Source organism: Haliotis cracherodii, unplaced genomic scaffold (genome assembly GCF_022045235.1).
Source record: "Haliotis cracherodii isolate W230 unplaced genomic scaffold, xgHalCrac1.p SCAF_7, whole genome shotgun sequence".
NCBI classification, from domain to species: domain Eukaryota; kingdom Metazoa; phylum Mollusca; class Gastropoda; order Lepetellida; family Haliotidae; genus Haliotis; species Haliotis cracherodii.
This window is the reverse complement of record NW_027266330.1, coordinates 36701259-36717611: the sequence shown is the minus strand read 5'-3', so window position 1 is coordinate 36717611 and position 16353 is coordinate 36701259. Positions and strand designations below refer to the sequence as shown.

At 44.8% G+C, this 16353-nt stretch overlaps 1 protein-coding gene across 1 annotated transcript in view; it reads left to right on the top strand.

Annotated features, from left to right (window-relative positions):
• Nucleotides 1-12990, top strand: part of LOC139447296 (sucrase-isomaltase, intestinal-like) — a 33421-nt gene extending 20431 nt beyond the window's left edge. The window contains exons 12-25 of the mRNA XM_071228587.1: nt 258-377; nt 1545-1629; nt 2734-2863; nt 3212-3348; nt 3733-3767; nt 4373-4504; nt 4783-4931; nt 5951-6035; nt 7910-7966; nt 8377-8501; nt 9229-9317; nt 10532-10581; nt 11756-11911; nt 12469-12990. Of these exons, the coding sequence (XP_071084688.1) occupies nt 258-377; nt 1545-1629; nt 2734-2863; nt 3212-3348; nt 3733-3767; nt 4373-4504; nt 4783-4931; nt 5951-6035; nt 7910-7966; nt 8377-8501; nt 9229-9317; nt 10532-10581; nt 11756-11911; nt 12469-12531 (1413 nt within the window). The 3' untranslated portion in view covers nt 12532-12990. The remainder of the gene's footprint in view (nt 1-257; nt 378-1544; nt 1630-2733; nt 2864-3211; nt 3349-3732; nt 3768-4372; nt 4505-4782; nt 4932-5950; nt 6036-7909; nt 7967-8376; nt 8502-9228; nt 9318-10531; nt 10582-11755; nt 11912-12468) is intronic.
• The last annotated feature ends 3363 nt before the right edge of the window (nt 12991-16353 follow it).

The following is a 16353-nucleotide window of genomic DNA, read 5'->3' as shown; positions in this document are numbered from 1 at the left end:
TGTAATGGTTGAAACAACAGATGACCTTTGGTTAGCCAGCAGTCTTACTCTTATTCTCACAAAGTGAGCAGATAGCTGGAGACAGCCTATTCTTTCGTAACCCATGGACATCCTGGGTTAGTATAGGTTAGCTTAAGCTTGTAATGAGAGGTGATTAAAATGAATCAGGTTGTCGTGTATAGTTGATGGCGGGTCATCGTGAGATGAGGTGGGTGACTGCTGTGTGTTACCAACGCAGTTGTTTGCCGTTGTTTCAGGTATGGCCAGGCACCACCGGGTACCCTGACTTCACCAACCCAAAAACAGAGGCCTGGTGGGAGAAGTGGGCACGGTATTTCCGTAACAACGAGAGTATCGAGTTTGATTCCCTCTGGATCGTGAGTAGTGCAATGCAACCAAGTTATCTCCCCATAATGGGCTGGTGGGCTCAGTGACCACACTTGACATTCGAATGCCCTTCCTTGTTGTTGGGTTTTAAACATAGGTCTTATAGTGAAATAGACTTCATATTTTCTCATGTACATGTATATTCAGATCCTTTTCAGCACTTCATATCAGACAATTATACAACCACTCACGCATTTCAGTAGCTTGCAAGCATCTTCTTTCTTGTAGTTCTCTGACTATAAATAAAAGGCACTGTAAGATTCCGACTATACCCCACTAACGATGATAACAAGAGTTCTAGAAAAGATGAGCGATTCCTGCCTCCACCGGTGACACCCGTTACAAACACATGCACAGACAAATGTCCATCTGAACAGACGGGGAAACATGGTAAAAGGGGGAAAATGGGGAATTCATTTTGACATCGGTTTGGTCACTGATGCGTCAGATGTGGAAATGTCCTCCACATGTCTACCATAATACCTGACTAAAACAGGGAATGCTGTAACCCTGATCAAACAACGCTGGAATCGTATGACGCTCTTTGAAATATACGTAAAAAAGGATGTTCGATTGTACCTTAAAAATTGTGAAATGTAGGAAGCATATCTCAATTCCTCATCCCATTCGGATGCAGTTTTCTTTAACACTACTGTATATGTATGTCGACTATTTACAACACCAAGTGGTCGGGTAGATTATTCTGTTTTATCAGATGGATTTATTAAAGCTAGGGGTCGTTCCCAAAACGCTGTGCGTACATCGATAACGGAGATGACACACATATAAACTCTGGCCAGGGACATACACCACCCAGAGATACGACATCCACATTGACTCGGTACTAGGGCCAGAGACTTCACATAGGCCACCCAGAGATCTGACATCACTATAGACTCGGTTCAAGGGTCATGGACTTCACATAGACCACCCAGATTTCTGGCATCCACATAGACCAGTATTGTTACCATTAGCTTGAGTGATGTGATATATTTGTGCCAGGTCACGTATTTTGCGATGTAACAATTGTACTATGGCATTTATAATGGAACAGTGTTGGGAAATCTTGGCAATTGTACCCAGAATCTGATTTGCTTACCAGGGTCACATGACATTTCAGTGTTCTGAAGTAAAGTGCCTATTCATACATTCTTCAGGACATGAACGAACCCTCAAGTTTTATCCCCGGATCTGTAGACGGCTGTGAGAAAAACAAGTGGAACAACCCGCCATATACCCCAAGTAAGTGGAACATCCAGCCATATACCCCAAGTAAGTGGCACATCCTGACATACACCCCAAATAAATGGAACTATCCGTCATACACTAGAGGTAAGTGGAATAAACAAACCATACACCCCAAGTAGGTGGAACAACCCACCATACAACCCAAGTGTGTGGAATAACCCACCATACACCCCAAGTAGATGGAACAACCCACCATACACCCCAAGTGTGTGGAATAACCCACCATACACCCCAAGTGTGTGGAATAACCCACCATACACCCCATGTGTGTGGAACAACCCACCATACACCCCAAGTAGGTGAAACAACCCACCATACACCCCAAGTGTGTGGATCAACCAACCATACACCCCAAGTAGATGGAACAACCCACCATACACCCCAAGTGTGTGGAATAACCCACCATACACCCCAAGTGTGTGGAATAACCCACCATACACCCCATGTGTGTGGAACAACCCACCATACACCCCAAGTAGGTGAAACAACCCACCATACACCCCAAGTGTGTGGATCAACCAACCATACACCCCAAGTGTGTGGAACAACCAACCATACACCTCAAGTGTGTGGAACAACCCACCATACACCCCAAGTGTGTGGAACAACCCACATACACCTCTTTGGTGATAGGTAAGTGGAACAACCCACCATACACCCCAAGTGTGTGGAACACCCCAGGTAAGTGTAACAACCCACCATACACCGCAGGTAAGTGGAACAACCCACCATACACCCCAGGTAAGTGGAAGAACCCACCATACACCCCAAGTGTGTGGAACAACCCAACATACACCCCAAGTTAGTGGAACAACCCAACATACACCCCAAGTGTGTGAAACAACCCACTATACCCCACAAGTGTGTGGAACAACCCACCATACACCCCAAGTAAGTTGAACAACCCACCATACAACCAAAGTAAGTCTAGGAGATACATTTTAAACGCTATCTACGCCCCATCATTCCTGTCTGGTTCATCATTACTGTCATGAATATGGCAGGACTTCCACCTGGTCATGCCATATAGCCATGTTGGAGATGGTGTGTTCCGTTACCTCTGTCTTTGGTGATAGGATAATAATGTGATCATTGCAGACATCTTGGGCCGCGGGGAGGACGGACGTATGTATGACAAGACTCTCTGCATGGACTCCAGACACCACCTCGACAGCCACTACAACGTCCACAGTCTGTATGCCCACACACAGGCCATACAGACATACAAGTGAGTGGACAGGCCATACAGACATACACTTGAGTAAACAGGCCATACCGACATACACGTGAGTAAACAGGTCATACAAACATTCAAGTGAGTAGACAGGCCATACCGACATACACGTGAGTAAATATGCCATACAGACATGCAAGAGAGTAAACAGGCCGTACATACATGTGAGTAAACAGGCCATACAGACAAACAAGTGAGTAAACAGGCCATACATACACGTGAGAACACATGACACGCATACATACAAATACATACACGTGACATATAGACACACACGTGCGTACACAGGACATACGCACGTACAAATGACTTGTCTCCCTGTTGAATGTTGTTTCCATGCAGTGCTTTGGCGAATATGTTCCACGGCAAGCGGCCGTGGACGATGACCCGATCATCGTTTGCGGGGACGGGGAAGTACGCCACCAAGTGGATGGGGGACAACCAGGCCCGCTGGGAACAGATGAAGTGGTCTATTATCGGTATGTCACGGGTTAAACGCCATTGCTTATAACTATAACTATTACTATATAGCTGTCGAATGTCACGGGTTGAAACACTGGATAACCGTACGCTAGTGGCTAGTCGTACTACACAGCGTTACACTCTTCTGGCTAGTCGAACGTCAGGTATTAAATCATCGATGGTTATTTATACATGACGGTTTGACATTCGAGAGGCTGGTCATACGTCATAGCTTGAAACATCCCTGGCTAGATAGATGTGACGGAATGACCCTCGTCCTGTGATGAGATGGCACACTCCTTATCTCCTCCCTATCACTCCCTCCCTACTGATATCATGAATTGTCCATCTGAGGTGTCTGGATCACTGGAATTAAGTGAATACCTTTGCATTATCTTCAGGTATCCTAGAGTTCGGGCTTTTCGGCTTTTCGTTGGTAAGTGCTCTTGCTTTACACACTATTAACTGTTTCCATTACAAATGAACCTGTTTACTCGAGGATCGTGAACACGTACTCAACCTTCGTATAAAGCAACCAGCACCAGAAAATGCCCAATGAGTCTCCCAATGCTGAGACTCCTGAAGATCCGGGATAGAACAGACCTTCAGCAGTCCATGGCCATGCTTGCCGTAAAAGGCGACTTTGCTTGTCGTAAGAGGCGACTAATGGGATCGGGTGGTCAGGCTCGCTGACTTCGTTGATGGATGTCATCGATCCCAATTGCGTAGATTGATGCTCTTTTTAATCACTGGGTTGTCTGGTCCAGACTCGATTTTTTTACAGACCGCCGTCATATAGCTGGAATATTGCTGAGTGCGGCGTTAAACAACAAACCAACCCAATGTTGAATGCTGTCATTGTCTGTGTTTCTACATATACACGCCCTGAGGAACGTCAGTATGACAGTCTAGTCTCTGTCAGAGCCAGGTTTCAAAATTCCATCCAGTTATTGTTCACGCAGCAAGTCGATTTTTATCGTAACACCGGTAAACCGGCCATTGAGATGTTCTCCATGTGAGTTATCTTCCCTTTGGTTGCAGAACGGCGCGGACATATGCGGGTTCTGGTACGAGGCAGAGTATGAGATGTGTGTCAGGTGGCATCAGCTTGGCGCCTTCTACCCCTTCGCCCGCAACCACAACGCCCTCGGGGACGCCCCTCACATCTTCAAGGTGGGTGCTGGCCATAGGGTTTTGGTGGGTTTTTTTTCATTTCGATCAGTATATACAATGTTGTAATTTTTGTTGTCCACTTCAATATTTGATACAATTGTGAAATATATTTGTTTATTTCATTATGTTTTGCAAATATATTAAGTTAAAAAAACGATGTTGAAAGAAAAAGCGCATTTGATGTCCCTAAAATATATCAATTATTCTGGTAAATTCTGATATTTTTTTTTTCTTTCTCAGTTTTGTTCAATAACAAATTATGCCGGTCTCTCTCCTAGCCCCAAGACCCCGCTGCCTGGGACGCCCGATTCATCCGACTGGCAAAGGAGGCACTCGTCACCCGCTACAGGCTGCTTCCTTACTTCTACACGCTCATGCACAATGCGCATGCGCGGGGAGACACCGTCATGAGGGCGCTGCTGTTCGAGTAAGTGCTGACACAAACAGTCACAGCATACAGACTTGGGACCTGCGGGAAGTGATCGTGGCCCTACTGCTACCGTAACGCCTATACTTAAACAGTCGCAGGGCTACGATAACTTTCTGAAACGGGCACCTGCAGATGAATATAATAAATAAGAACCTAGATAACCTTATAAGACAAGAGCAATATGTTTAGGCGCAGACTCATACTTTTTCGAGGCTTAAACTGTATGAAAGAAAGTTGAACAAAACTTACTCAAAAGTATTAACTTAATATGTGTGTTAGTCTGTCTGAGTGTTGTGTCTTATACAGGTTTCCTGACGACCCAGTCTGTCTGAGTGTTGTGTGTTATACGGGTTTCCTAACGACCCAGTCTGTCTGAGTGTTGTGTGTTATACAGGTTTCCTGGCGACCAAGTCTGTCTGAGTGTTGTGTGTTATACAGGTTTCCTGACGACCCAGTCTGTCTGAGTGTTGTGTGTTATACAGGTTTCCTGACGACCCAGTCTGTCTGAGTGTTGTGTGTTATACAGGTTTCCTGACGACCCAGTCTGTCTGAGTGTTGTGTGTTATACAGGTTTCCTGACGACCCAGTCTGTCTGAGTGTTGTGTGTAATACAGGTTTCCTAACGACCCAGTCTGCCTGAGTGTTGTGTGTTATACAGATTTCTAACTACCCAGTCTGTCTGATTCTTGTGTGTTATACACTCAGGTTTCCTGACGACCCAGCCTGTCTGAGTGTTGTGTGTTATACAGGTTTCCTGACGACCCAGTCTGTCTGAGTGTTGTGTGTTATACAGGTTTCCTGACGACCCAGTCTGTCTGAGTGTTGTGTGTTATACAGGTTTCCTGACGACCCAGTCTGTCTGAGTGTTGTGTGTAATACAGGTTTCCTAACGACCCAGTCTGCCTGAGTGTTGTGTGTTATACAGATTTCTAACTACCCAGTCTGTCTGATTCTTGTGTGTTATACACTCAGGTTTCCTGACGACCCAGCCTGTCTGAGTGTTGTGTGTTATACAGGTTTCCTGACGACCCAGTCTGTCTGAGTGTTGATGAACAATTCCTGTTGGGCCCTGCACTGCTGGTGTCTCCCGTCCTGTACGAGGTAACCTCACATAGCTAACAACATGTACACACAACACCAACTGGGATCCCGCCCTGTACGAGGTAACCTCACATAGCTAACAACATGTACACACAACACCAACTGGGATCCCGTCCTGTACGAGGTAACCTCACATAGCTAACAACATGTACACACAACACCAACTGGGATCCCGTCCTGTACGAGGTAAGCTCACATAGCTAACAACATGTACACACAACACCATCTGGGATCCCGTCCTGTACGAGGTAACCTCACATAGCTAACGACATGTACACACAACACCAACTGGGATCCCGTCCTGTACGAGGTAACCTCACATAGCTAACAACATGTACACACAACACCAACTGGGATCCCGTCCTGTACAAGGTAACCTCACATAGCTAACAACATGTACACACAACACCAACTGGGATCCCGCCCTGTACGAGGTAACCTCACATAGCTAACAACATGTACACACAACACCAACTGGGATCCCGTCCTGTACGAGGTAACCTCACATAGCTAACAACATGTACACACAACACCAACTGGGATCCCGCCCTGTACGAGGTAACCTCACATAGCTAACAACATGTACACACAACACCAACTGGGATCCCGTCCTGTACGAGGTAACCTCACATAGCTAACAACATGTACACACAACACCAACTGGGATCCCGCCCTGTACGAGGTAACCTCACATAGCTAACAACATGTACACACAACACCATCCCAGGAATCGAGAGAGGCATGTGATTAAGGTAAACTCAAACAACATTGAAAGATGTATATACTGATAGAGCTGAGTCATTAATTGAATTATAGCTGGAGAAAGTTTAAATGTACATGGATCGTTTCAAGAAGCAAGAGTAAGTAGGCTTAACGACGGTTTGAAAAGTGTTTCGGTTATTTCATCACGTGCGACTTGAATGAGTGAGTGAGTGAGTTTGGTGAGAACGCCGCTTTGAACAGTATTCCAGTTACATGTGGGAGGAAAGCCCGAAGTGATGCAGGTCACAGAGGTTTACCACTTTGGCGAAACCCACGTGTACGGGTATGGTGCTGACAGAACCAGAAACATTAACTGGACGAACGGGATTCGACATATTCCCGAGGCAAGGGAGTTGTAAATGTCCTGTTTACTTCTCTTGTCAAACTAGGCTGGAATTCTGATATTCGATCGTAGCACCACCAATGGCTTTTACGAGTTGTGTCCCTTATAAGTCCCTCCTACTGACCAATCATATTCCACCGCTCATATCACTTGCATTTGTTTCAAACAAAACGGCGCCAAATCAAGACGATTTGATCGATAATAAAAATCTATATTGTAAGAAAAACGGGTTTTACCCCGCGAAGTGCATCAAATCACCTCGATTAAAAAACATGAAAAGATTTGGAATATATCTGTCCACGCCAGTTGAAGGTACACATGTTCTACAAGTACTGCAGTCGCCATGTTGTTCATGAAAGGGATGGCTGTGAATGGACGTAACTTTGCGAATCGCAGCGCCTTCGACGACTGAGCCGGATGTGACCCACAGGAAACATAATACAGGGCGATATGTTGATGTCATGTGATCATCTTCGAAAACATAAAGGATGTCATTTTAAAAAAAAACGATTATATTTTATAATGTTCCCTATTTTACTTCCATCAGTATATTTGTGTAATTCTGTGTGTATTCAAGTTGATATTCCATTTGGTTGTAAATGGCAAAATAGTGATAAAAATTATGTATGAATGGATCACTGAAAACGAAACGGGGTGTTTTTATCGTTACCAGCTTTGTGTTGTACTGACGGAATTTGACGACGCGTGTCGTGTATAGGTGCACTCATAGCACATCATAAACGTTGCTGACTTGTTGTCATATCTCCAGGGCAAGACATCCGTGAAAGCATATTTCCCAGAAGCCACCTGGTATGACTACTTCAAGGTAAGTCACGAATACATCAACTTCGTTAACTTTACTTTCATCACAACTACCTGTTAAAACGTTAATTACTGTGTACCCCAGTATGAAGTCACGCGACTCCATGGCTACCCGTAACCTTCGTAAGTGTCCGCCACCACCTCGTCCATTTCCGTACATTTCCGTCAGCTTTAAGGCATGGACTATGTCATGATTCTCACAAAGCGAAGTCTGGCCGAACATCGCGCATGTAAGTGCTGTAAGCACGACCTTGTTGGGTATTATTCCACGCTTATTCAGGGAGTGTTCATTCGTTTGCAAAACAAATGCGTACAACTAGAAGCATAATGATAAATCATACAATTCGTTTAAAGATTAAAATAGTGACAAATAAATGTTTTCTACTGCATGTCGATGTTTTCATTTTTTAATAGGGTGAAAAGGTAGCAGTGACAAAAGATCACCTTGACCTTTACACGCCGCTCGAGAAATTCAACCTTCACATCCGAGGTGGACACGTGATTCCCTGGCAGGTGCCGGCAAACACAACACACGCCAGGTAGGGCGATTATCTGTGAAAATTCATCGATTTAGAGAAATGGTTGGTTTGTTGTTTTATGCCGCACTCAGCAATATTCAAGCTATATGACGGCGGTCTGTAAATAATCGAGTCTGGACCAGACAATCCAGTGATTTATATCATGAGCATCGATCCACGCATTTTGGGATCGATGACATGCATCAACGAAGTCATCGCGCCTGACCACCCGATCCCGTTAGTCGCCTTTTACGACAAGCATAGTCGCCTTTTACGGCAAGTATGGGCTGCTGAAGAGCTATTATAACCCGGATCTTCACGGGTCAAGAGAAATAGCTATATGCAGATAGATAGTGATGCAAGTATCAGATGTGGATGAGTGAGTTGAGTTAAACGCCGCGTTAAGTACGGGCGGTGGACACCAAGACACGCTTTCATATTGCCCCCAGTAGGGAATCAAACCCAGGTCTTTGGCGTAGTGATGCAACGAGTGTACCACAATGCTACCCCACCGACCGTAGATAAATCCAGATAGATAGAGAATAATATAAACAAATATGGATTTATTATCTTAAATTTCAAATAATCAAGTTAAAGGTTAAACGCAAGCCAGTTTTATATGGACAAGATCCATCAATTTTAATACCTTTGTCCAACAAACATGTAAACTTGTTTACCCTTAAAACAAACGTGAAAATACTTGACAAAAGTGTAGGGTTATTTTAGATCGCTCTGTTTTATATTGCAGCCGACAGAACAAGATGGGCGCCATTGTTGCCCTAGACCAAGAAGGAAGAGCACAGGGAGAGTTGTTCTGGGATGACGGGGAGAAGATAGGTGAGGTTCTTCTCGCATAACGGGGAGAAGATAGGTGAGGTTCTTCTCGCATAACGGGGAGAAGATAGGTGAGGTTGTCCTCGGATAACGGGGAGAAGATAGGTGAGGTTCTTCTCGCATAACGGGGAGAAGATAGGTGAGGTTCTTCTCGGATAACGGGGAGAAGATAGATGAGGTTGTTCTCGGATAAAGGGAAGAAGATAGGTGAGGTTCTTCTCGGATAACGGGGAGAAGACAGGTGAGGTTCTTCTCGCACAACGGGGAGAAGACAGGTGAGGTTGTTCTCGGATAACGGGGAGAAGACAGGTGAGGTTGTTCTCGCATAACGGGGAGAAGACAGGTGAGGTTGTTCTCGCATAACTTGGAGAAGACAGGTGAGGTTGTTCTCGGATAACGGGGAGAAGATAGGTGAGGTTGTTCTCGGATAACGGGGAGAAGATAGGTGAGGTTGATCTCGGATAACGGGGAGAAGACAGGTGAGGTTGTTCTCGGATAACGGGGAGAAGATAGGTGAGGTTGTTCTCGGATAACGGGGAGAAGATAGGTGAGGTTGTTCTCGGATAACGGGGAGAAGATAGGTAAAGTGATACGCTTCGGACGTGTGTACTGTCTTGTATATAAGTTAACCTTGCGAAGAAGTGAGTACAAGAGTTACTTTTCTCAGTCTGTTTGTGTTATATCACGACGTGTCAGTGAATCCCAAAGTGCTGCAGGTTTTAGATACTTACCACTTGGTACAAGCGACGGGCACGCGGATGGTGCGCACAAACCAAGAATTATTAGGGAGAATATGAGAATCGAACAAACGACCATCGGATTCTGGTATACCTGAGGGATGCAACTCTATACAGCGAATACCACCTAACAGCACGAGGCAACCCGTGACGCCTGTAGATAGTAGTAACACTCAGGCAATATTACCAGGAATGGCCTCGACACCTTGTACCCACGTTGGAATTAAAGCCAGACCTTTGACGTCAAAAGCGAACTTTCTTCCCCAAACGCCCCTCACGCTTCAGAGGGAAAATCTTTCTTTAAGGCCTCACAATTCGCGTTGGGATCTGGAGCACGGTGTATCTTATATGTCTGTCTTCAGAGGTCTCACAATTCGCGTTAGGATATAGAGAACAGAGTATGTCAAATGTCTGTCTACATTAGATTTTAGATTTGACATGTAACGTAAATAAAAACAAGTGATATATTTACCTTTTCAGATACATACGAGAAAAAACAGTATTCACTGATCAAGTTTGGTATGACCAGGGTAGGTACCTGATGATCAATAGCTATCCATATTTCATAACAATTAATTGGTTTATCAATAGATCTCCGATCGAATATATAATCCCTGTACATACATGTAGATACAGAATCAGAACTTGATACCTTGGCATAAGAAATGGAGATTCGCATCTCGGTGATGTCAGGGGGAGTATATTCAATCACAGCACAAACTATGCTGCCAACTTGAAAATAAATCCAGAGCGAACGGCCACCAGCAGCTCAAGGCGACATAATTAGTGAAGCGCCAGTAAAATCGCCCATCTTTGTCGGCTGCATGATCCATGATTTATATCCCCTGTCTGCCAGCAACACAACCCTGTCCCAATCTCATTAAAATCAGATCTTAGTTCTCGCTATCGCTAAACAAAGATCTGAGGACATGCCATTACGGGTCATGTCAGAACGACCTTGCATCCGACCAATCAAAGCGTCGCTTACCAGATCATGAAAGTGACAGTCGGAATGTGCAACCTCGAAAAAGTTAACACGGGGTTTTCCGAACGACAGTTACGGCCCATGCGAGTGATTCCGTCAAAATAATCGTCTATCTCTCGCTTCCGGGGTCGGTCAAAGTTCGCGAAAGGTCGATCTGACGTGACCCGTAATGGGATGTCCTCAGATCTTTGTTCAGCAGCAGCGAGAACTTAGATCTGATTTTAATGAGATTGACCCTGTCCCGATCTTTAGGCAACAGGAAGTGACGTGGAAATTACAGGAAACAACACTATCCCATAGGCCACCTTTCAAAGAGATGTTTTGCGGTGTAACCTGTCTTATATGACGGTTATTATTTTTTAAGAAATGGACAAATACATGAAGTTTCTCGAACTTAAAACACATACCTAATTTTAGACTTTGTCTATACAATGTCATTCTTTTTGGGAAAATATCTGAAAATCGGCTGTGTTCTTTATGCGCTACATATGCCGCTATCACCTGACTATAACTAGAGAAACGAGGCATCTGTTTTAACTTTTACGGCCTTCTGACCACCTTTCCGAGCCTCCGGCCTGTGTATAAAGTACAAGACACAGACAACCACATTTTTGTCTCAACAGCGGAAGTGACTCTGGACTAAACTGGACGGCTTTTTGTAGTCGGTGGAGTATATTTGGTGAGCCAAGACTGAATCATGGACGTGTTTGTTTCTGCAGGCTGGTGAACTACACGTTGGGCCGACAGTGTCAGGGTCGGGGTCAGCGTTGCCACCGCTGGACATGTTGGACATCTACGGCCTCCAGACCATCCCACTGACCGTCACGCTGGACGGGGAACAGGTGCCCGTCACCAATATCAGGCAGTCATTCGCGGTGAGTCCCGTGGATGTCATGTTTTGTACATGTCGAATAATATATATTACTATATTTGTTTTCAATAAATTAGGTCAAATTGGGTAAAATAGGAAGAGTCTGTCAAAGGAAAACATACACCCATGTTTGATGATCGCTAAAAATGAAACAAATATGAAATAGTTATTCGATGATGATGTATTTCATACGGGAATCATAGTTGTGTTTAGGATCTTAAATTTGCAGTGTTTTCAGCCTAGTTACGTTTCGTTAAAGTTTCTCATGTTTTGGTCTGATCCAATTTTAAAGTGATTACTTTCTTTTGCCCGGCAGTGTACTTCAAATAGTTTTATTTCACACACACATACAGAGTGGGTACATATTGTTTACCACCTCACATATAACATTGTGGTAGATTTGATGAACGTATGTGATCCATAGTGACAACAAATGATATTTTATATTGGTATGAATACAATACAGAACAGAAATCAAGACATTTAAAACAAACGGTATGTAATTATACGTATATTCTTTTGACACATTTTTTTTCTTCATCCCACACTCTCCATCCACAGATCATTCAGCTACTGAACTTGAACATGACCCTCACCGCCAACCATACCATCACGTGGTCGTAGTAGCCAATCAGACATGAGCTTCACTTCCATCATGAGTCAGCCAATCAATGGTCGCCTCAGTCACGGAATCACCACAGGCTTCGAACATATCGGATTCCATCAAAGCAACTATCTTCAATCTTTGATCCATCCCACCTCTCGATACAAACCACGAAATATGCAAACATGCATTATCCCAGTGATCCATCAGCGGTTGTATTGCAGTCAAATATTCCAGGGGTGTGGCACATTTATGCATTTTTCACAGAAAAGAAATGTGGTACTTTGTGTGATACAAGAGGACATAAACCATCCCGCCATAAACCAATCAACACTCTCCATGACGTCATATTCCTTATATGGGCATACTCTATCTCAGGATGTTTAGTATATGTTAAGTTGAAGCCCGGTGTCGAAAGCATGCTTCATGTAAAAAGAAAGTAATTGTTTCTGTGAGATATTCTAATAAATTAAATTTAACCAAGAAGAAAGTGACCGAGTTATAATTTCTTGCTGTATTTCTTGTTGTATTTCTTGCTGGACTTCACGGCGCTGATCTGAGGTCGACGTGGTATAACTGTAATGTTGCTGACTACAGGTCGGCCTGGTATAACTATATTGTTGCAGATTAAAGGTCGGCTTGGTATAACTATAATGTTGCTGACTACAAGTCGGCGTGGTATTACTATAATGTAGCTGACTACATGTCGGAGTGGTATAACTATAATGTTGCTGACTACATGTCGGAGTGGTATAACTATAATGTTGTCTACTACATATCGGCGTGGTATAACTATAATGTTGCTGACTACATGTCGGCATGGTATAACTATAATGTTGTTGACTACATATCGGCGTGGTATAACTATAATGTTGCTGACTACATGTCGTCGTGGTATACCTATAATGTTGTTGCCTACAAGTTGGCGTGATATAACTGTAATGTTGCTGACGACAAGTTGGCGTGGTATAACTGTAATGTTGCAGATTACATGTCGGCGTGATATAACGATGTTTTTAGCTGACTACAGGTCGTCGTGGTATAGACCGTCTCCGTGGTCTAGTGGTCGGCTCGGAGTCAGTATACTGTGTCTGAGTGTTAAACTGCGGCATGGTATCTCAGTGAGCTAGCACTATAAATCGGCATCAGTCCGGACTAGTACGAGCACACACTAGTACGAGCACACACGCACGCACGCACGCACGCACGCACGTACGTACGCACATACACACGTCGCTATATAAGTGCAATAATCTTGGACGCGACGTTAAACCCAATTTCACCTCACCTATAATGTTGCTGACGACAAGTTCGCGTGGTATAACTGTCATGTTGCAGAATACATGTGGTCGTGGTATAACGATGATTTTTGCTGACTACAGGTCGGCGTAGAAAAGACTGCCTCCGTGGTCTAGTGGTAGAGCGTCCGCCCGGAGAGAGGGATGTCCGGTGTTCGATCCTCTGACCATGTCACACCACAAGACGTTAAAAGATGGCACTTGTAGTTACCCTTCTTGACGCACGACATGAAGAAGATATTACGAGGACTGGTCGGTTCGAAGGCAGTATGCTCGGAGGCAGGTATCCATGTTCAAGTACCCAATGATATCTCAGTGGACAAGCAAATAAAACCGGCATTAGTCCACCATGTTAAACCCACCACGAAACATATAAACATTCGTATATTAGAAGGATTAGGGTATGTTGGCGATGGAGTATATTAAAAGTAAGCGAAAAAGCACAACTGAAGGCATACTTTCATTCCACAGAGCTGTATTTGCGCTTGCACGCCGCGATATGACTGGGCTACTGTCTTGATCAGTACAAGGAGCCACACACACATGTGAGTTCTCTTCGATATAATATATATAACTGCAATAATCTCGAACGCGTTATGAATCAGTGAGTGAGTGAGTATGGTTAAAAGCCGCTTTTAGCAATATTCCAGCAATATAACGGCGGGGGACACCAGTAATGGGCTTCACTCATTGTACCGATGTGGGGAATCGAACCAGGGTCTTCGGCGTGACGAGCGAACGCTTTAACCACCAGGCTACCCGACCGCCCCTCGTTATGAATCAAGAGATATGATGGCTATATGACCATGATGCGAACACGAAACTTGATTTCGGTAGAATTACACATGATGCGACGTGGACTAAAAAAGGCAAACAGTTTAAGCCATATAACTGCTTCACTGAATTCGAATAATATGAATGAAAGCGGTCGTAAAAGTTCCAACGTATGTTGTTTCAAGGGAAGTCACTCCTGTTGCCTAAATAACGAAGAGCGCCCTCGAACAATTTTGTCAAAGCATGAACACGGCAGCCTTGCAGATACACATGCATGTCTTACAAACAGTACGGTCGTATTGTGTATCTCACAGTGGTGTAACAGTGAGGCATGTGTATACAGTGGTGTAACGTCTCGCAGTGAGGCCTGTGGCTACCGTTATTTGCCTTTTTCGACAAGCATGGGTTTCTGAAAACCTTTTGTACCCTTGATCGTCACGGCTCCGTCTTACATCTAGGCTCGTGTGTACAGTTGTGTAACGTCTCACAGCTAGGTCTGTGTGTACAGTTGTGTAACGTCTCACGTCTAGGCCTGTGTGTACAGTGGTGTAACGTCTCACAGCCAGGCCTTTGTGTAAAGTTGTGTAACGTCTCACATGTTGTCCTCTGTGTACACTGGTGTAACGTCTCGCAGCCAGGCCTGTGTATACAGTGGTGTAACGTTTAAAAGCCAGGCCTGTGTGTACAGTGGTGTAACGTTTCACAGTGAAATCTGTGTGTATACAGTTGTGGAACGTCTCACAGCCAGACCTGTGTGTACAGTGGTGTAACTTCTCACAGCCACGTCTGTGTGTTCAGTGGTGGAACGTCTCACACCTAGGCCTGTTAATACAGTGGTGTAACGTCTCACAGTGAGGCCTGTGTATACAGTGGTGTAACGTCTCACATCTAGGCCTGTGTGTACAGTGGTGTAACGTCTCACATCGAGGCCTGTGTGTACAGTGGTGTAACGTCTCACAGCCTGACCTGTGAGTGCAGTGGTGTAACGTCTCACAGCTACGTCTGTGTGCACAGTGGTGTAACGTCTCACACCTAGGCCTGTGTATACAGTGGTGTAACGTCTCCCAGCTAGGTCTGTGTGTACAGTGGTGTAACGTTTCACAGCCAGGCCTGTGTGTACAGTAGTGTAACGTCTCACACATAGGCCTGTGTGTACTGTGGTGTAACGTCTCACATCTAGGTCTGTGTGTACAGTGGTGTAACGTCTCACACATAGGCCTGTGTGTACTGTGGTGTAACGTCTCACGTCTAGGCCTGTGTGTACAGTGGTGTAACGTCTCACAGCCAGGCCTTTGTGTAAAGTTGTGTAACGTCTCACATGTTGTCCTCTGTGTACACTGGTGTAACGTCTCGCAGTCAGGCCTGTGTAAACAGTGGTGTAACGTTTAAAAGCCAGGCCTGTGTGTACAGTGGTGTAACGTTTCACAGTGAAGTATGTGTGTATACAGTTGTGGAACGTCTCACAGCCAGACCTGTGTGTACAGTGGTGTAACTTCTCACACCTAGGCCTGTTAATACAGTGGTGGAACGTCTCACACCTAGGCCTGTTAATACAGTGGTGTAACGTCTCACAGCAAGGCCTGTGTATACAGTGGTGTAACGTCTCACATCGAGGCCTGTGTGTACACTGGTGTAACGTCTCACATCGAGGCCTGTGTGTACAGTGGTGTAACGTCTCACAGCCACGTCTGTGTGCACAGTGGTGTAACGTCTCACACCTAGGCCTGTGTGTACAGTGGTGTAACTTCTCACAGCCACGTCTGTGTGTTC